We start from the raw sequence: 20,710 nt of genomic DNA on the forward strand, positions 1-20,710 counted from the left end.
AACTCTTACAAGGACAACATTAATTGGGGCTGGCTTACAGGTTCAGAGTTTCAGTCCATTAACATCAAGGCAGAAGCAAGGCAGCATCCAGGCAGATGTGGGGCTGGAGAAGCTTTCTATATCTTCATCAAAGGCAGACAGAAGACTGGCTTCCAGGCTTTAAGATGAGGGTCTTAAAGCCCACGCCCACAGTGAGACACCTACTCTAACAAGGCCATACCTACTTCAACAAGGCTACACCTCCAAATAGTGCCACTTTCTGGGCTAAGCATATTCAAACCACAACATTCAGTTCTTACACTAGTAGCTTTTTATTTTGCAAGTAAATTTGTTAGAAGTCAATTATAGTTTGTTGACAGTTCTATTACAAGTAATTCCTAGATAATAAAGTGTTTTGCTTGTATGGGCCATCAAATACAAAAATGAATAGTTTGTAACTAAATAGGACTTTGAATTATGTTCCATAAAATCATATTGCTGTAATACTTAATTGGTATATCTGGAGGAGAGAGAGAGAGAGAGAGAGAGAGAGAGAGAGAGAGAGAGAGAGAGAGAGAGAGGGGCAGAGAGACAGACAGAGACACAGAGAGAGACAGAGAAAAAGAGAGAATAAAAATGTCTAGATCTAGTCACAAGAAGCCTTTGAAATACAGTGTAGAATTGGGAATCAGTAAGCAGCTAATTAGAATGATAAAAATAATATGAAATAAGCAGAAAGTATTGTCAGCTCCAACCTATAAAATTGAAAGTAAATATGAGATGTTTTAGTAATTTAACCACTTGTAATCACTAGGTTTCTAAAAAGACTTCTAAAATTACAGACTTTTCCCCACTGCAAAGTCATGAATCAGCCTTTCTTTACACTGTAGTTGTTAAAATTATCTCACTTGTTTATAGTGGCTGTTATTTTTATATAAATACCAGAAACCTATAGTAAATGATTTCCAGTATTATGTATTTCTATCGTACATCTTCTTAACTTATTTCTAAATGAATGGTGATGTAGACTTGCTATAGGTTTGAGAACTTTTTACCTTTTTGTTGCTAATTATAAAGACCCTCCTCATTTCCTGAACAGACAAGATCAATATCTCAAAGTGAGTGAGAGCCTTGGCTTGACTTCCTATATTCAGATCTCCATGTGACCCAGATGAATAACCTACTCCCTGGGTTCCCTGGGTTCCCTGGGTTCCCGTTTGTAAGGTGTAGCTAGCATTCTGCTAGTAGCAAGTCTGCACTCACCTAGACAACTGTGCTGAGGGTTAGTGAGAAGAGGACTTGGGAGCTAATGGGGCCCAGTGTTTGTTATTGTCATTGTCATTGTTAAAGATTACCATTCCAGCTGGGTGTGATGGCATATGCCTTTAATCTCAGCACTTCAGAAGCTGGGGAAAGCAGATCTCTATGTATTGTAGGCCAGCCTACTCTACAAAGGGAGGTCCAGACCAGCCAAACAAACAAAACCAAAAACAGCAAACTGTCTTCAAGAATATCACAAGCAGTAAAATTAATAGAATTTTATCTTCATAATACAAAAATTTTGTTTTTAAACTTTAATTTTACAGCTAATGCAAATCAAACTTAAAGAAGTTGTCAGAACTAGAACAAAGACTTTCCATGCACTGTTTTTCCAGAAACCCCCACTGTCCATTTCCCTCTCACATTTGTCTAATAATGACCTTTATAACTGACAAGTACAGGATTCTGCACGAAAGCCCATGTGTATCTGCAGTCTTCAGCCTGGAAGAGGTCCTTTATGTCCTATACCCTACTCGTCTTGGCTAATTATCTTTTAAAATTCCATTTTGTAGCTTTTTTATTCTTAAATTGGGATTTATTTATTACATTTACGTGATCAGGTTATGCATTGTGGGTGGATTGTCATGGAAATTATTTTTTTCATTACATTCTTCTGTGGTCTATGTCAATGGTTTTACTTTGGTCACGTATGGAAGATAGTGTCCACTGTATTCTATGAGTAGATTTTCATCTTTCTGTTAGAATATTTCTGTTTTTGTTTGACACAGGGTTTCATGTAGTCCAGGCCTACATCAAACTGGCTGTGTGGCTCAACTACACTCAGTTTTATGCAGTGCTGGGAATTGAACTCAGGCCTTTGTGCATGCTAAGTAAGAACTAACTGCACTATGCCTCCAGCTTCTATTACGATACTTCTTGTGAGGCTGCAGCTTGAAAATTGTGTAACAAATATCCTATTCCTCATATTATATTCACCCACTTGTTTTAGTGCCCTTTGGATTTTGGGATTTTGTTGTTGTTGTTAACTATTATACTGATGATTGCCAAATGGCAATTTTTCAGAGTCCATCATTCTTCTGTTTATTAGTTGGCATTGTACTGCAAGAGATTTAAACAGAGCGCATTATTAGCATCTTATCATGTGAGAATGGTAGGTGATAACAGACATGACTTGGAAGTAGCCCCAGGGAAAGATCCACTCATAGCATCTTCCTGAGTTTTCAAAGTTTCATCTTCTATGTGTGTTCATTCTATTACCATCAGAGCCAACTTACCCTCTGGGTTTTCATTTGTTACTGTCAGCCTTTTTTTTGATGCTCAAATGCCTAGTGTTGTCGAGGAGTCTTCTATGCTGGCTTAGTAAACCCAAACTGACACACTTGGTTTTTGAACCTTTCTTTTTGACCTAAAAAGGTCCTATAGATACATCATGTTATTTCTCAATGCCAGACTTAGAAACCGGTAGCAAGAATGCTACTAGAATATTATTCTGAGATATTTTTTCAACTGTCAAACTTAAACAGTACAGTTTGTATTTGTTTTTTTTTTTTTATTAAAACCCACAATTTCACACTGACAATTTATACCTCCAATTTCTGTCCAACACTGTTGAGTTGATTGTACCTTAACCCCTTTCACTGTGTGTATCTGTGTATCTTCTCCACGGACAGTAAGTTGAATCAGCTTTTATCCCCAGCGTATTTGCTTACTCATTCCCTGTTCATAGTCCCTTTCCTGACCACATCAGATTGCTGCTGCCACACTCCAGACCCACCTAGTGTGGGCTTCTGCAAGGCTGCTATCCCATTGCCACACCAGACAGGCACTGGTCAGTAGTAACTTTTTTTTTCATCCATATACGGAACTTGGCTACTTCTGAGCAATAGAAAGATTACTGAGATGTGGAGAGAACTTGGAGGAAGCCTTACAGGGCACTGTTCAGCGTCTTTGGGTAAGTGAGTCCATCAGTGTGGATTTACTTTTCCTGAAGCTCTTTATTCACAGTGTGCCCTTCTTATGTAACTAACTCTTAGCCGTTGACAAAGGTCCTCTGTAAATAAGCCTATTTTGTAACTTAATATTTATCCATTGTGCCACTACTCAGAATTGAGGGAATTTTTCCTAAAAGTTGTTTTTCCACAATAACATTAAACCATGACTGTATATACCTAACAAAACTTAAGTTGAAAAACAGTCCATATTAAGTAAATGTAGCTAATAATATTTATGAACCAGTAGATTTTAAAATACTAAATGTACTAGGAAAAATTTGATACAGTTGGAGATCAGACAGAAGTTTTTAGAATAAAATTAACTTGGGAATATTTCTGTCACTGGTAGGCTTTTTAATTTTTAAGGAAAACAGGATTTCCAGGTTTCCACTGTTAGGTTTGACAGCGGGCAGTGAAAGCTGCTCCTACTCCTTTGACTTACTGGCTTTTAAAGGTTTGCTTTATTTGGGCTTTTTTCTGGGTTTTCTTTAATTAGTCTTGATAATTCTTGGATTCTAGTGTTTTATTTTATCCAGCACTCAATATTAATTACTATGTACCTGGTAAATATTTGCTATATAAAAAAGTACCAAGCTGATTATATACAAAATTTTAAGCAGACTTAAATCCCTTTATTTTTCTTGTATAAAACTCTTATGTGATAGCCACAGCTGGAGCCTGGGTCCTCTGAACAGAGACTCTGATGTGGGTTTTCACAAGATGGTCAGTGCATTTCTGATAAGGAGTCTTGGTGAACATGGTCTCTTTCCAGATTTGGGACTCAAATAGCTGTAGTGTTTGAGATGACATCAAAGGTAGCCTTGGCAAAGTTGCCCAGGGTTGCACTGTGGCCCCTAGCTGATGTGTGGCAGTCAGCAATACTGGCCATCAGCAGCAGCCTCTTGAGCACAGGAGCAGAGACAATGCCAGTGCCCCTGGTGGCAGGGATGAGCACTAACACACAGCCACAGAGGCTGCATGGAACAGTGAGGACCTGCCACTCGTGTTCCCCAGTAGCCTCTGCACACAGGGATGTGGAAAGCTTGGGCAAGATGATGGGCCCTTGGATGATAGTGCCAATCTCCTTGATACACTTTAACACTAAGACCAACATGACCATTGTAGTCCCCATATCTTAGTTTGGGATTTTATTGCTGTGAAGAGACACCATGACCATAGCAGCTTTTAAGAAGGGGTTTATTATTATCATCCTGTTGGGAAGCCTGGCTGCACACAGGCCAACATTGTGCTGGAGATGTAGCTTCGAGTTCTACATCCCAATCTGAAGGCAACAGGAAGAGAGACAGTAGACCTGGCTTGAGCTTCTGAAACTTCAAAGTCCACCCAGACACACTTTCTCCAATAAGGCCACACACCCCTAATATTGCCATTCCCTGTGGCCCATGGGGGCAATTTTCATTCAAATCACCACATCCCAGTGGTGACAAAAGCCTTGAACCTGGTCTGCTGCTCTGCCGCAACCTAATTCTTTGGGGCCATTACCTGGAAAAAGTCAACAATCTCTCATTCCTTAGTGGGCTGGGTGATCAAATAGGTCTCCTCCAGGGACTTGATCAGTATGGCCTTGACCTGCTTGGAGATCTACTCACTGTCTCTGGCCTTACCTCCATGAGCCATATCCTCTGAGGAAGCCTCCTCTGTCTCCTGGGCTGGTCCTCCTACCACATCAGGGCCACCCGCCATTTGTGTTTTCTTGAAGACACTGTTGTTTTAAAAAGAAACTTTAAGATTTTCTTTTAAAGTGGCAGAAAATAAAACCAAACGTTCTGATGATATTACTTAGAAATATATAATTTTTTGCTTAATATGTTTCAGAAAATAGCATGTTTATCACTTTACAAAACTTTAGAAGAAATTTGTTGCGTTATCTAGAAATTTCGCTCAAATTACTCAACGCTGACTCCTTCCTTTTCACCTTGTTTAACAGAATCATTCGTCATGTACTGGCAACTCCTCATTATTTAAGTACTTCACAGTTGTGTCTGCAACTCCTCATTTATTTAGTACTTCACAGTTGTTGACATGCTGAGATTATTTGGGTAAAGGAAACAGCGCCCATCTTTAAAAAGATTGTTTCATTTGATATGAAATCGTCTTTAAAGAAGAAAAAGATACTCATATCATGTCAGTGTCCACAGAGGCCAGAAGAGGGCAGCAGGTCTCTAGGAGCCAGAGTGAATGGCAGTTGGTAGCCAGCTGATATGGGTGCTAGGAACTGAACTCTGGTGAGCTGGAAGAGAAGCAAGTGTTCTTCAATGTGAAGCCTTCTTGCCATAGCCTCAATTCAGTATTAAGAGAAGAAATCTGGATCTAAAGGGGGAAATGCATGATTTAGCCACTCTGTTCCTGGGGTCATAAATTTGTTCTGTGACATGCATAGAGATGTTTAAGAAACCTTGATTAAACATTTCTTTATCTTAGAGTCATTGGGTGTATTGCTGTTTTGAGTGTTTCTTTCTCTTTTCTTCTCTTCTCTTCTTTCTTTCTTTCTTTCTTTTTTTTTTTTTTAAGAAAATACTCCTAAAATTCTCTTGCATGGTATTTTAGTTCCTACATTTGTGATGATAAAATAAAACCAGTTGTTTATGTTCATATGGTATATTTAAATGAGTCCTTTCTATACTTTTTCTAAATTCTTTAGTTATGCCTGTTACTCCTCACCATTTTTATGTACATAATCACTAGTAATATACTTAGTTTATTTTACATAATTGTAAATTCTCAGTTTAGAGCAAAAAAAGTTACAAAGCCTTATACAGTGTTCCTGGAGCTGCCATTGGGAACAGGATACCCCGAGAGTTTTAAATTTTGAATATCCAGACATTTGCTAACACCATTTTGAGTTGTAAAAATTCTACAAAGTTCTTACATTATACAAGGCAAGGAATACATGATTGAAAGTATTAGCACAACTAATATCTAAACTTCCCAAGTTTAGGGCACGGCTTTAGGTGTCCAAATATAGCATGATGCAGGGGTTTAGTCTATGGCAGAGACATGTATGTCTTGCTGACTGATGTGCAACTAGGAACTCACATTCTGGCCCTATTCTAAAGATAAACCTTTCTCTGTCAGCTGGTTGTCATGGTGTCTGTCACTCACAAGTGACTAGAGTACATAGTCCATGAAACCAACTGAGAAAAGATGGAGGAGGCCTACAGCTTCTTAATCTTTATACAAGGAGTTGCTTTCTCTTGTGTTTATATTACAGTTAATTAAAGTTTCATTATCAGAGTCCTGCCTTTTTACAGTGTAGATTAGTTGAAGTTTCTTATGAGAAGTTACATCTGCCAGTGTAATGAGAACTCCTGAAGCTTTGCAACTTGAAAGTCTTTCATATGAAATTGAATTTAATTATGATAAATTCTGTATTGGTACATTGTTTTAGAATATAGTATTTTTGTAAACATGGTAATGTTTCAAACATTAGCCATTATGTCTTTAGACTTTTATAGAAATGTCAGAATATACAACACAGAACATTCTATAATGGACAATCTTAAATGTCATTCTCTCTTCCCTTGTGCCTGTTTGTATTTTATAAGGTTGTTTTCATGCTATCATTGAAGATAGTGTAGTTAGCTTTACAGCACTGACCCACTGTTCTAGCTAATCACAGCAGAAATGGATTCGCCTACAGTAACTCTTCTGCCCGTTGCTTCTTGATACTGAGAATGTAAGCGTGTAACTATTTGTGCAACAGCAGCTAATAGCTAGGCCGAATTATATATCACTCTGTTCAAGCTCTGCTGCAGCCAATGATGAACTTGACTGTAGTTTGAGATTTTCTCAGAATGAAAAAAGGTACGGGAAGGAGGAAAAACATGATAGTCAATAGTTTGAGCTTTGAGACCTTTCAGTGTAGTTAATTGGAAATTGTCACTGTATCTTTATATACAGAAATGCTGTATGATTAGAGGTTAATTTTTTATTACTGTTTGGATGAGTTTATGAACGTCTTTAAGATTTGGAGGACTAGCATTAATTAACATTAACCAGAATTTTAACTTAAATTTTAAATGAGACTTTAGAAACTTTTATTTTTAGGCCTGTAATTTAATATAAGTTCTAAGGTTAGTGACTACATTGGCTTTGTAAGACTTATAGGATTTATAAGATTGGGTTTCATGGATGACAGGAACAAGTGATTTGTATAGTACATTCTCTTAAAAGTTTGGATTTCACACTGATTTGTATGTCAGGTATACTTAAATCAGGGAATAGACCAAATGCACAATATCCTCTTACACTCCTGACAACTGACAACTATAAATTAGTGATTCCATTATGTTCTAGGTCTCTGGGATCTTTTCTAGAACCAAGGATTCTCCTGTGCTGCTTTGAAATGGCATGCCCTGAGAGTAGTATTGTTTATTTTTATTACAACTCTAGGACCACAAGTAGACAATTCAAAACAAAACTGATTCTTTTCAAAGGAAGAATTATTATACCTTCATCAAATATTTAAAATGGTAATTTATATTGGAATATAATAGTATCTCTTGTAGTATGGAAGCTCACTATACACACACATATACATATACATATACATATACATATACATATACATATATAGACATGACATGTTAGCAGGTAGTTAACAAAAGAAGACAGCTTAGATGTCGTACTATTTTGTTGAACCAGTAAGTACCGTAAGAATTCAGGGGCAGAGATCACTGCTAGCTAGGGCATTTCGTCCAGTTGTAGCCTAGTTGTATGCCTGGCTGTGCCCCTGTGCATGGCTCATGACTTTCTTAGAAGGCTGTTTCAGTCAGGGCTGTAGTAGTGGCCTCTCTGTTGAAGTCTGTGTCCACCCCTTCCTATCTCTTAATTCTCGTTTTTGCACCCTACTGCATTAAAAAAGCTTTCACTTCTTAGGCCTTTGTTTCCTCTTTTTCATGTGCTGTTCCAAAATAACTACATTGTGGTAGGGCTGGCCAGTAGTGTGTAGGCAGGGCTGATGAAGCACAGTGTCTTTCTTTTTTCAACTGAGGAACTACATTTACTGTTGCAGAAATTGCCTTGTTAGCAAGGAAAAAAATCTTTTAATCTCCAGCTGTCTGTCTTTCTGTCTGTATTCTCCTCTGCCTCTCCTTGAGTTCTAGTTCTGTTCACCATCCTTTGTCCTACTGCCCAGTACTCCAGAGGCAGAGGTAGGTGGATCTCTGCAAGTATGAGGCAGACTGATTTACATAGCAAGTTCCAAGACAGAGACACTGCATCAACAAAATGCAACGAAACAAAGCCCCAAAGCCCCAAACTATTGGCTCTTTGAAGTATTATCTTCAGGTTGTTAGAGGGTCTCTTCCAACTTGCAGGCATATATTCTAGCATGACAAGCTAACATAACTCTACTGAGCTTTTATGTTACTACCTCCAATTTTATTGTAGGCCCAGTATATACCTGACATCTCTAGGAGAACTACAAATCTACTTAGGCAGCTGCTTATAGTAGATTACTTAGTGGTAACATTTTGTACTTGTATACTATTGGCACTAAATTTCTAAGAGAAAATATCTCAAGTGTTAGTGGGGTGTTTTGAATAAAAAACTACCTACAATACAGTGGGCTTGGACCAGAGTTCATATATTAGTTATTAGTTGATAGACATGTGTAACCATATGTATGATCTCTTGGCCAGGTATCTCTTTATAGAATCTAGAGACAGCAGCTACATTTCACTGTAGTTAAAGGGTACATGTGAAAATGGATGTGTAAGTGTATGTAGAAAGAAGAATTTCTTAATTAGCTGAATGACAATAAATTCCTGAGCTGATGAGATGCCGCAACAGGGGAAGGGAATTGCTGTCAACTCCAAGTTTGATTCCTGATACCCACAGGTAGAAGGAGATAACTGACTCTTGAAAATTGTCCTTTTACCTCCATACTTACAACATACATGTGCACATTTATTTCTACAAATACACACACACACACACACACACAAACACACAAACAAAATAAATGCAAACCACTTTTTAAAAAAAAGTAAATTTGTCTTCTTTTAGCACTCCTCATCAGAGAGCAGGTTAGTTGAGGACAATCACATGTGTGTTGGTTAGTCTCATGGTTGACCCTTGTATAGATGATGAAGAACACAAAGGCAGCCAATCCAATATTGAAATGGGCAATAGGGAAAGTGTTTAGAGGAAGGCGTTCCTAGTTTGAGTCAGAGAGAGTAAGGACAAGCCAGGCAAACAGAATAAAGTCAAGCCAGTCTGAGTTGAAGAGTATTGGGCCACAAGGACACAGAGCACATTTAAAAAGCTGCAGATCATGAAGCATCATAGGGCAGAAGCAAGAGGGTAGCAGGCTTGATTATTGCTGGTATAACAGCTTTAATTCCATTAATTGCTAGCACCACTGCTTCTGTAATAGTATTGACACAAAGAATTAAGACAACTATTTTTGTTAACCATTTAGCAAAAAATGTTACTAATGTATTGAATATAAAAGGATTTATATAGGTATCTGGAACAATGAATGATGCTCTATAACCCATTCAAATTATCTGAAGGAGTTAGGAGCCATCCCAAGTGTCATGACAAATATTGGAGTAGTGTTACTTTTGAAATTCACAATGATTGTCATTATAATTAAAAAAAAAAGTTTAAAGACACCTGTGGGATAGTTGGCATAATCCTAACACCTCTCTGGGTGTGTTAACTTTGCGTAATGAGATTATGAATTTAAAAAATGCTTCTCTGTTGACCTTTGATGCTATAGATAATCCCAATAAAATTATCCATGGCCTGAGCTCAGTATTTCCATTTTGGACAAACCTCAGGAAGGGCATATATAGCTTGATCAGGCTAGCCCTTCTTGTCCTGGGAATACTTTTATTCCTGCCCATCATGTTAAAGCTTATCTTTAACAAAATCAATATGTTGGCAGCCAAAGTACATGGCTTAAACCTGAAAATGGACCCCCAGACAAAGTTATTAAATTAGGCTGGCAAGCCAAGGATGGGTAAGATTCTGCACAGAGACTTACCAACCTAAGACAGAAATGCATTGCCTTTCATAGTGCATATTTCATGACGGGTAAGGAAAGCATTCTTGTCAGAACTACCAAAGACAGGCTCAGTCTTGTTAATAAAATAAAAAAGGGAGAGAGGTAGAGAGCCTTTTGGGCTGCTTGGCAAAAAGCTGACATGGGCCAAGGACAAGGAAAGGGGCTGCTTTCAGGAATATGACATTGGCCAAGGACAAGGAAGTAGACTTCAAGTAGGAATCTGACATTAGACTAGAACAAAGAAGTAATTTTTTAGGAGGAGTCTTAATCATAGGCTACAACAAAGAAGTAATCTCAGACAGGAATCTAAACATTAGGCCAGAACAAAGAAGTAATTTCAGACAAGATTCTAAATTTTAGACTAGAACAAGGAAGTAGGCTTCAGACATGAAAATGACTTTGGGCTAGGATAGGGAAGTAGGCTCAGATACTTTGGTCATCCTGATAAGCCCTTAGACACAGTGATCACGGGAGTGTTCACGTAACTGGGTTTAATGCCTTGCTTTTTCTTTGACTATTTGTGTTTATTGTATTGCCTGTTCCTTGACTATTTGTGTCTATTGTATTGTTAGTTCCTCAACCTAGAACTGACCTTATTACATGCATGTAATCAAAATGGTATAAAAGCATAAAGGAAGAGGGGGTATAGAATAGGGGGTTCTAGGGATGGGAAATGGGGAAAGGGGATGACATCTGTACTGTAAGTAAATAAAATATCCAATAAAAAAAAGTAAGTGTGTGCTAAGGCTGAGCCATACCACAGTAAATAACCCCAAAAAATAAAAAAAATGAAGGGTCATAGGTTACAGTGCTGTGCAGTGCCTGCCGTTCTAGAAACAGCTCGCTCTGAAACCTGCTGTAGACATTTACTAATTTATTTATACCTAATTAAGAGTTCTACCTTGAGGAAATTGTAAGCGCAGCATGGGAATAAAAGTACTCCCTTCAGAGCTGCTGCACTGTCCACATGAAATAACATTCATAAATCTGGTATGTAGTACATAGTTAATGGTAGCAACAGTTTTTATTGGTGTCCTAGCCATTTTTAGAATTTGATCTTCTCTGTCAGCATTCTGTAATGAAATGTTCTAGGCTGGTTGTTCAGTTTGCAGTGCTTTAGACAACAGCCCTCTTTTGTTATAATGGAATCAGAAAGACAGAATTTTAAAGGTGGCTTAGCTGTGTTTATGACTCTATTTATTCAAAACCTGAGCCTGAGTTAAAGAGCTCTGGTGGCTCTGTGACTCAGGTACACCGCCTGGCAAAGGTCTCTTTCCATGCCAAAGTTGGCTAAAAATCACTGAAACAGCAGCCTATAGCACTTGCCACAGTTTTGAGCAAAAATACTTTGTTAACAATTCCAAACTCTGAATAAATTGCTAAGTACATTTTTTTCAAATGCCTTGTCCTCCACCTGTCCTGTGGTGGAGGTGTGGCTGAGCAGCGCAGCATGAAGTTACAGGTGGGCAGAGGGATGGGGTAGCTTCAGGTAGCTCTTTGACACTGGAGATTTCCTGTGCAAACAAGCCTTTGTTAATTTCCTCGTGGAAACCTAGGTTGTTTAGTACTCACTCTGTAGGTATCATCTACTTCATTTATTAAGTAGCACCCAACAAATTGTGCATGAGTGCCTAGCAAGGACCGTATACAACCTATGGTGGAATAAGCAGATATTAAAGGAATTCCTTTTCTTTTAGATGATTATAATTAATTTAATTCTGTGGGAAAAAAGTTCTTAAGAAGAACTGAATTTAGCTAAGAAAGTAAGATTCAACAAAATACAAGAGATGATAAGATTCAAACAGGTCTCATAACAGGCCTTTAAGGAGGATAAAAACAAGCCACTTTAGGGGCTGAAGGACCAGCAGTCTTTGAAGCAGAGAGAGCTAATACAAAATCCAAGTCCTGGTCATGAGAAGAAAAGCTGGTTGCAAGGAACGCAGACATCAAGTAGGAAAGTCAGTTCTCTCCCTCAAGTACTGCTGTCTTGTGTGAGGATGGTATTATTTTAAAGATGCATTCAAAAGAACATTAGTTTTATAAACAAAGCTACTTTAGACTACCCAGCTGTCCACTCAGGTTGAGTGCTTTTAGGACTGGACAGTTTTGTGCCTTTTTTTTTTTTTTTTTTTTCTAATTTCTTCCTTTGACTCTGGTCTCCTTGGAAACTTGATGTGTTGGATTGGATAGACTGGTTCTTTTACTATTGAAAAATCCAAAGCCAGAGAGAATCTTATCCTGTTTTCCTGGCTGAGAGTTCTGTGTGGGTGTGTGCAGTGCAGCTGTGCTGTGGGTTTCTTGGCAGTCAGACAGGGCAGTTCTCCATGTAGTTCATCGCAGAAGGAAGAAGCCTTCGTGTAGAAAGGCTACTTTGACTGGATTGGATTCAGCGGAAGGCCCCTAGGCCTGAGCTTCTGGCTGAGAGCCTCATTTGTTTGGCTCTGTGGATCCAGCGGCCTCAGGCCCATATACAGGTGTTAGGATAGAGATGTATCAGGAAGAGAACATAAGCGCTTTGCCTCAGTATAAAATTGCCACTTAGCAATACAGTTTTTAAATAAGAATTTTATTAGTTAAGTATAATGTGCTTGTTTTTTTTTCTTTAAAGATCATGCATTGAAAAGGGCAGTGGGTAAACACTGCATGCAAATGTGAGTCTAGAATTTTCTATAATGCATGAGAATGCTTTTTTCCTAGAGTCTTTGTGCACAGATGGATCGCAGCGCTGCATCTCTTACTTCCTCGTTGTCTTCAGCCCTGTTTGCCCTCTGGTGTGCTCTGTGAACAGTTGGCTTTCCCCAGTCTTCACAGTAAATGCAGACAATGTGCAATTCTCCATTTTTCAAGCCTTCCCTTGGAACTTCTTACCCTTTACAGAAGCAAGCAGAGGAAAGCCTCCAACTTAGTTCTCACGTCTCCTCTTGTTTATACCTTTGCCCTTGATTGTTGCTATTAAAATGCTATAGAATCAGCTTCCGTGCTTGCTGTTCCTCGTTCACATCCCAGTCCTTCCTAACGTGCTCCCCCTCTGACTTTCTGCCTCTTCCTAAAATAAAATAAAATAAAATAAAATAAAATAAAATAAAATAAAATAAAAAAACAAACCAAACACAAGTCAGCAGGATTGTCTCAGATCTTGATGTAGTCAAGTCAGAAGACTTAATTCATATTCTCTCTCTCTCTCTCTCTCTCTCTCTCTCTCTCTCTCTCTCTCTTTCTCTCTCTCTGTCTCATTTACCCCTCCCATTTCTTTAATGACTAGCATGATTTAAACTTTTCCTTCCCCTATCTTTTTCCATTTCTAAGTTGCACCACCTCTCTCTTTGCCCAGGGCACTTAGGTTTCACAAGGGAAAGCATGCTCCTCATCTGTTCACTGCTGTGTGCTGCAGTGCTTACACTCGGCCTGACTCTTACTCAGTGCTTCACTGTATTGTATGCATTAATGGACTAGGTGAAGTGTCAATCAAATCTAGAAGTTGTCTGCATCCATGGAAATGGATTGTTTTATTCTTTAAAATCTCTGTATTGATGCTTATTTTAGAATTAGTTTGACTAAAGTTTGTCTAATGTTTTATGTGTTTTTTTTTTTTTCTATTTTAGATTGTATGCATTTGAGAAAGCAGGACTGGGCCTCGCTGTTTTCAGCTTACCATAGAGTGCTAGATACTATTTTACTACCACTTATTAAAGTTAATTGAAATATAATCTCCCATATTTGCTTCCTCTAAAGTTATATAGATGTGTTCAGATTTTTAATTTTAAAAGCAGTGTGCTTTACTCTGTACCTTCTTTTCTGTCTTACAGTTCACAATTGGACGCTTGAGGATACCCTGCAGTGGTTGATAGAATTTGTTGAACTGCCACAATATGAGAAGAATTTTAGGGATAATAATGTGAAGGGTACAACACTCCCCAGGTCAGTACTTACCCAGAGGGGCTTCCATGCATTGAGAAGTGTGTTGTAGATGCCACTTTTCAATTCCAAATCTGCAAGATACTGCTGGGGCTGATGGTAGAAACAAAATACTATAAATATATCTGTTTGAAATACTTTTATCTTTTTCTTATATGTGTGTACATGTATGTATGCATGTGTGTTTGTGGTGTTAGAATGTGTGCATGCAGATGACATTGTGTGTGGAGGTCAGAGGACAGTCTTTCCTGTACCTTTCACCTTGCTTGAGGCAGGGCCTGTTTGTGATCAGTGTGTACACACACAGCAATTTATCAGCCCCCCAGGGTACTAACTACTACTACCTCTACCTACTAACTCTCTGGGAAGTGAGTATTAGGTGAATCCCTCTACCCTCAACCTACCCAAGAAGACTTCTTACCTTCGATTTGGTTTTCAGTATACTTTGTTCATCTGAAACAATTGAACACTGAGTGTAGTGGGAGCTTTTCAGCTGCTGCTACGTAAAAGCTTCTGAAATAAGAACTGTTTTTAATATCTACTAAAAATGTTTAGTAAGTCTTGTCTCAATTTTAGTTTCCTCTGTGTGTATGTGTGTGTGTATGTGTGTGAAATGATAGTGAAATACTGACACTAGTTAATTATTATAAAACACTTTCAGATTCATAAACATCACAATTTTAGTGAGTTATAATAGAAAATAACTTCAGAAGACAGTAGTTGATCAGCAGAGCAGCACAATTATTAGCCTATGGAAGGCTTTCAGTAGCTGAGTTATGAAATTGTTTCTGAAGTAGTGTGCTTTAATACAGATGAGCTTTCAACAATGATTATCAGTATGCAAACTGGTAAATATGTTGCTCGTGTACTGAAATTTTTATACTGGAAATACTTTGTTTATGGCATACTTTTTTTTTATATGTATATACAGGATAGCAGTTCATGAAACTTCATTTATGATTTCCCAGTTGAAAATCAGCGACCGGAGTCACAGACAGAAACTTCAACTCAAAGCACTGGATGTGGTTTTGTTTGGGCCTCTGACACGTTAGTATCTCTCTCATTCAGTGATATAGTAGTGTAGTCTGCCCCATCCCTGTTGAAGAAAACAGACAATTGAGAGGAGCAGACAACCAAGAAGAACCATTCGCTAACCATGAAGGAAATATGGCTTATAGGATGAGCTTTTCTGCCATAGAAGCAGGAATTTTTAAAACTAGTTACTAATATGAAAAGCTGTGAGACTGTGGTGAACCTGAGAACCTCTCAGAAGCAGAAGTCTAAGCAGAGCCCTTGAGACTATAGTTGTCTGCATTACATGTCTTGCGTGGCATGTGAAAGCGTGTGCTCAGGCAGTACAAACACATACACATAAACATGGACACACTCTGGACCTTATAGCCTAGCAACTTGAGATTTCTGTAGAGTTCATCCACTGGAAGCACACAGAATATCTTGTGGCAGGAACAACAAGTGTTTAGGCAATATCTTAGTTAGGGTTACTATTGCTCTGATGAAATGCTATGACCAAAGCTAATTGGGGAGGAAAGGGTGTATTTGGTTTATACTTCCACATCACTGTTTATCACTGAAGGAAGTCAGGACAGGAACTCACACAGGGCAGGAACTTGGTGACAGAGCTAACACAGAGGCCATAGAGGAGTGCTGCTTACTGGCTTGTCCCTTATGGCTTGCTCATTCTGCTTTCTTATAGAGCTCAGGACCACCAGCCCAGGAGAGACACCACCCATAATGGACTGGGTGCTCCCCCAATAATCAGTGATTAAAATCACTAAATGCCCTATAGACTTGAGTATAGCCTGATCTTTTGAAGACATTTTCTCAATTGAAGTTCTCTCTCAGATGACTTATGCTTATGTCAGAATGACATCAAACTAGCCAGGAAAGGCAATTCACCACTATAAATTACATTTCCTTGGAGCCCTAAAATACCACATTCTGTTTCATTAGCTATCATGTATCTCTCTTCTAATTAGTCCCTGGAAAGTTGATATATATTGACAGTCAGAGCAAGGTTAAAATGATATTTGAGTAGAGGTTTTATATTTTACATTCCTGAAGACAGTAGCCCTTGTGCCTTCTGCTTTACGTTTGCAGTGCTGAGTTGACATCATACCTGGTAGGTTAGGTAGGGAAGAAGGATCCCACATTTCATTTTTTCTCCTCCTAACCCCTGTTTAGCAGACAACTGTCCATTTGCCAACTAGTTATAGCCCTTGAACCCAGGGCTTCTCAGTTGTGTTCATGGTGGAGCAGTGGATAATGTTTGTTGTTAGTAGAGAATATGAGGGAAGAGATTTTCCTGTTGGTTGTAGTGTGCTCAGGGATATTCCTGGTCTCTACTCAAGGAGGTATCAGTAACAGCTTCCCCAGCACCTCCCATGTGTTAACAAAATATTGTCATGTCTATTTGGGGTGGTGGTGGTGGTGTTATATCCTTTAACATTATGGACCACTGATAAAAGTAATTTATTGCCAAACTACATACCTTATGGTGAATGACTGATTGTCCAGTTTGTGTCTCAGTGACAGCGACCTGGCCTAAGTGAAGGAAATGGAAGCGAATTATGGGATCCCTTTACTCTGTGGGAGCTTATTTCAGTAGCATGGGATTGATCAGAAGAAGGCCTGGTATGGCCATGTGTATTTTTCTTTGCTTTTCTGCAGTCTCATATATTAGATAGATCCAATAAGCGTACTGATTGTTGGAAGAGTTTTGATTTTATAAAGCTAGAATTTGTATCTGATGGAAGGAGATATTAAGTTTTGTTTGTTTTGATGTCTGTTTTTCTGTATATTTACATTGTATTACACTGAAAAATTAATTTAACTATCTGGTTTTTTTTTTGTAGGCCCACCTCATAACTGGATGAAGGATTTTATCCTCACAATTTCTATAGTAATTGGTGTCGGAGGTTGTTGGTTTGCTTATACACAAAATAAGTCATCAAAGGAACATGTTGCAAAAATGATGAAAGACTTAGAGAGTCTACAGACTGCGGAGCAGAGTCTCATGGACTTACAAGAGAGGTAAAGCATCTCACCACATGGGCGGGCATGGTGGCTCATGTTGGGGATCTTGGCACTTGGAAGGTGGAGCTAGGAGGATCAGGTCAAGGTTGTCTTTAGCTGAATAGCTAGTGAAAATCAGGATCGGCTTGTGCTACTAAGAACTTGTCTCAAAAATCCAAAATAAAACAAAGTTTATTACTAAAACCAGTCCTAATTCTTGATGTCACATAAGTAAATATGCTTGTGAAATGTTACATGAGTATGTATGTAAACATTTATTTTAGGTTAATGTTCATATTAGAAATACATGCTTATTTCATTTTATATTTTTGGGAATTACAATTTGGGAATAAATTTGTAGAAGATCATAGGAAGTAAATCAGATATAGGTAGAATGTAGTTGAATTTTACTTTCCAATAGATTAAAATGTTTATAATTTTTTAAAAAGTGTTTTTACAGAGACTATTTTTTTGTGATCCTTATCTTTTGAGCCCAAGATAACAAAATATGGCCAAATAGTAGGTTACCTGATATTCATCCTAATTTAAGATTAATAGAAATACTATAAATTCTGATGTTAAAAAGTATATTGTTTGAAACTTTTTTTTAATAAAAATGCAATTTTGGATACTTAAGTGAGGAATTTCTAAAAGTGTGTCATTCTCTAAGACTTGAAAAGGCACAGGAAGAAAACAGAACTGTTGCTGTAGAAAAGCAAAATCTGGAACGGAAAATGATGGACGAAATCAACTATGCCAAGGAGGAGGCCTGCCGGCTACGGGAGCTGAGGGAGGGCGCAGAGTGTGAGCTGAGCAGGCGCCAGTACGCAGAGCAGGAGCTGGAGCAGGTACCATGCTTGTGGAAGCGGCCCTGCTGCTGCTCAGAGGGGCTGGCCAGGGTTTCCTTTGTCTTCTGTTTTGTTCCACTTGCTGTATCTGTATTGTCATGTATACTGTTCCACAGCTAATAAAAGATAAATTTTTAGCATGGATCAAATTCATATTTTAAAATTAGCAAAATGGTAGCTGGAAGGTGAAATTGCCAGCTTGTTTCTTCTTCCATGCAGCAGTAAGTCCTGCTAGGCTCATTAGCTGGAGTCCACGTGAGGTTTACTTAGATTTGTAGCAGGTTTCCGTTTCAAATGTCTCTGTGTAAAATAAAGGACATCTACTTTTGAGCTTCTCTAAAGCCCCAGGCTGCAGATGTTAAGGATTCTATTAGTCCTCCCTTTCAACCCTGTTAGATGGATTTAAAACAATCTGCTGAAGTCTTCAGAGTTATCTGCAAAGATGTCCTTCCTATGTCTGCTTCCTCCACTCAGCTACTCAAAATAGGATGGAGTAGGCTTTCAGGCATCTCACAGTGCTGTGGAGAAGGGAGGGTTGTAGAAGAATTTCATGGCATGCGTGTATATCAATTTCCTGTCCCTGCAGAGGCAAATTACTATAAGCTTGGTGGCATAAGTAAATGTAGATTCATTATCACTCTGAAATGTGTCTGCAGGGCCTTATCCTAATGGAGCCTGTGTTTCCTTTCGTTTATCATTCCATAAGTTGCCTGGAATTCTTGTCCTATGGCCCTTCCTTTGTCTTCAGAACACATTCTGGGTTCTCTAAGACATCTAGATGACTTAGTCATTCATTGACTGAGAAACTAAGAAACCAGCTAAGGATTGGGAGACTTGTTCAGAATTAGTCAATTGTAAAGCAGGGACAAGAACTTAAGTATTCTGCCTCACTGTTCACTGTTCATATCCTGCTAGTAAGACATTGACCATTCTCATGGATAACAACATCATTCAACTAAGAGTTAAGATTTTGATCAAATAACAAAGTTATAAATAATAGCTGTTGAACAGTTACTAAATGGAATGGTCGTACATTTCACATTATTTAACAGTTAATTTAAATATTCTCAGCCTCAATTTATGCCCCAATACAAAGTTTCTGTGCAAAATAATTTAACTGATTTAAGAGAAATGGATGGCAAATCTTTAGGATTGTAGAGAGTAACGTGAGTGAGATGTGTTAAGATTCTGTGTGTAGTATCCTGAACATTTAAATTACACTGAATTTTTAGTTTCAAAGTCCTGGGAGAGAAAAGGCTTACTGCAGTCTGTTGTGGTGTTCTGTAGGACTGTGTCTCACAGGACCCGCTCTCAAGCTCTGTCTTCCCGAGAGATCAGCAGGGACGCCACACAACTTAGCCAACTGTCTAATTAAGTAATTAATTATTAATTAATTAACTAAATTCACATTGTCCCATGTACATTACACAATGAATCACAATGTGGTGTCGCCTAAGAAGTTGTTTCTACTGAAAAAGCCTTATTTGAAAAGCCCTTTTTAAAAAGTCCCAAGTTGTAGTCTGTCTGTCTGTCTGTCTGTCTGTCTCTCTCTCTCTCTTTCTCTCTCTCTCTCTCTCTCTCTGTTTATACACTGTGTATCCTGTTGTGATTTCTTTTAACTTTGAGGTTTTAAAATATTTTTCTACACTGCCCAACAGCTGTTCTATTTCTTTATCAAAAGTTTGTGTAGTCCTATTCTTAGTTTACTCTGGCAAACAGAAAGGTTTATTTAAATAAATTGGATTTGTTCAGATCAAACATTCCTGTGCACTTTAGTTTAGAATGGAGGGAGTTTCGGTTACCTCAGTTAGCTTTGAGGGCTCAATCACTCTGCAGTTATGGGCTGGGCACCGTGATCAGTGTTCCATGGTGCACCCATGGCTTTGTAGGAAGGTTTTGCATGGCAGTCCTACCACCCTGCCTAATTGTAAGTTAAGTTGTTCCAAGAACTGATTCTCTGTTCTTTCTTTGTCACTTTCTAGAGGGCTTCTCTTTATATATTCTTTCCTTAGCATTTATTACACTTAACACATCTGACATCTTATTTTCTTTATTTGATTGGCTGGCCCTTAAATAGCATGTGGGAGAAATACTTCATCCTTACAGGGAAAGCAATGCATAATTTCTCACAGGGAAAATCAAATATATTCTTGTTCAGAATTGACTTTCTTGAAATTTATACATAGTCTATTCATGCTTAGTGTCTACTTGCTTAAAGGAGCAGTGGGTGATCTAGAAAGGGTGGAACAGGCTGTAGTAGGAGAAGCACAACAAAGGACAGACAGGACATCAGGAAAGAAGAACTAGAAAGTCCACTCTGTTTATGTGGTATCCTAGGTGACCAAAAAATGCGCTGTGCAGAGTGAGATCAGTAGTTTGCATATTTCCTAGATCGTTTTCTTTTGTGTCTGATTTGTCTTAACTTGACAACTCTAAAATACAAAAACTAAATAATTCCACTTTTTATATGTGTGTGGGCACAAATGCCCCTTCTTTAATCTGTGGGTTCAGCTTTGCTTAGTAAATTTATGATGTACTTATAGTCAGCCCTTGTTTTGAAATAAAAAGTACATTTAGATTTAGGGACTTCAAGAGGTTTTTTTAAAGACCATAATTGGATTGGTTTT

At 38.3% G+C, this 20,710-nt stretch overlaps 1 protein-coding gene across 2 annotated transcripts in view; it reads left to right on the forward strand.

The window, feature by feature from the left end:
* The window catches only part of Stim2 (stromal interaction molecule 2), a 128,360-nt gene that overhangs the window by 98,506 nt on the left and 9,144 nt on the right, over positions 1 to 20,710 (forward strand). For both annotated transcript variants that reach the window (XM_034508713.2, XM_034508712.2), the window contains exons 4-7: positions 14,094 to 14,205; positions 15,134 to 15,249; positions 17,076 to 17,253; positions 17,906 to 18,083. In XM_034508713.2, the coding sequence (XP_034364604.1) occupies positions 14,094 to 14,205; positions 15,134 to 15,249; positions 17,076 to 17,253; positions 17,906 to 18,083 (584 nt within the window). The remainder of the gene's footprint in view (positions 1 to 14,093; positions 14,206 to 15,133; positions 15,250 to 17,075; positions 17,254 to 17,905; positions 18,084 to 20,710) is intronic.

Source organism: Arvicanthis niloticus, chromosome 7 (genome assembly GCF_011762505.2).
Source record: "Arvicanthis niloticus isolate mArvNil1 chromosome 7, mArvNil1.pat.X, whole genome shotgun sequence".
Lineage (NCBI taxonomy): Eukaryota > Metazoa > Chordata > Mammalia > Rodentia > Muridae > Arvicanthis > Arvicanthis niloticus.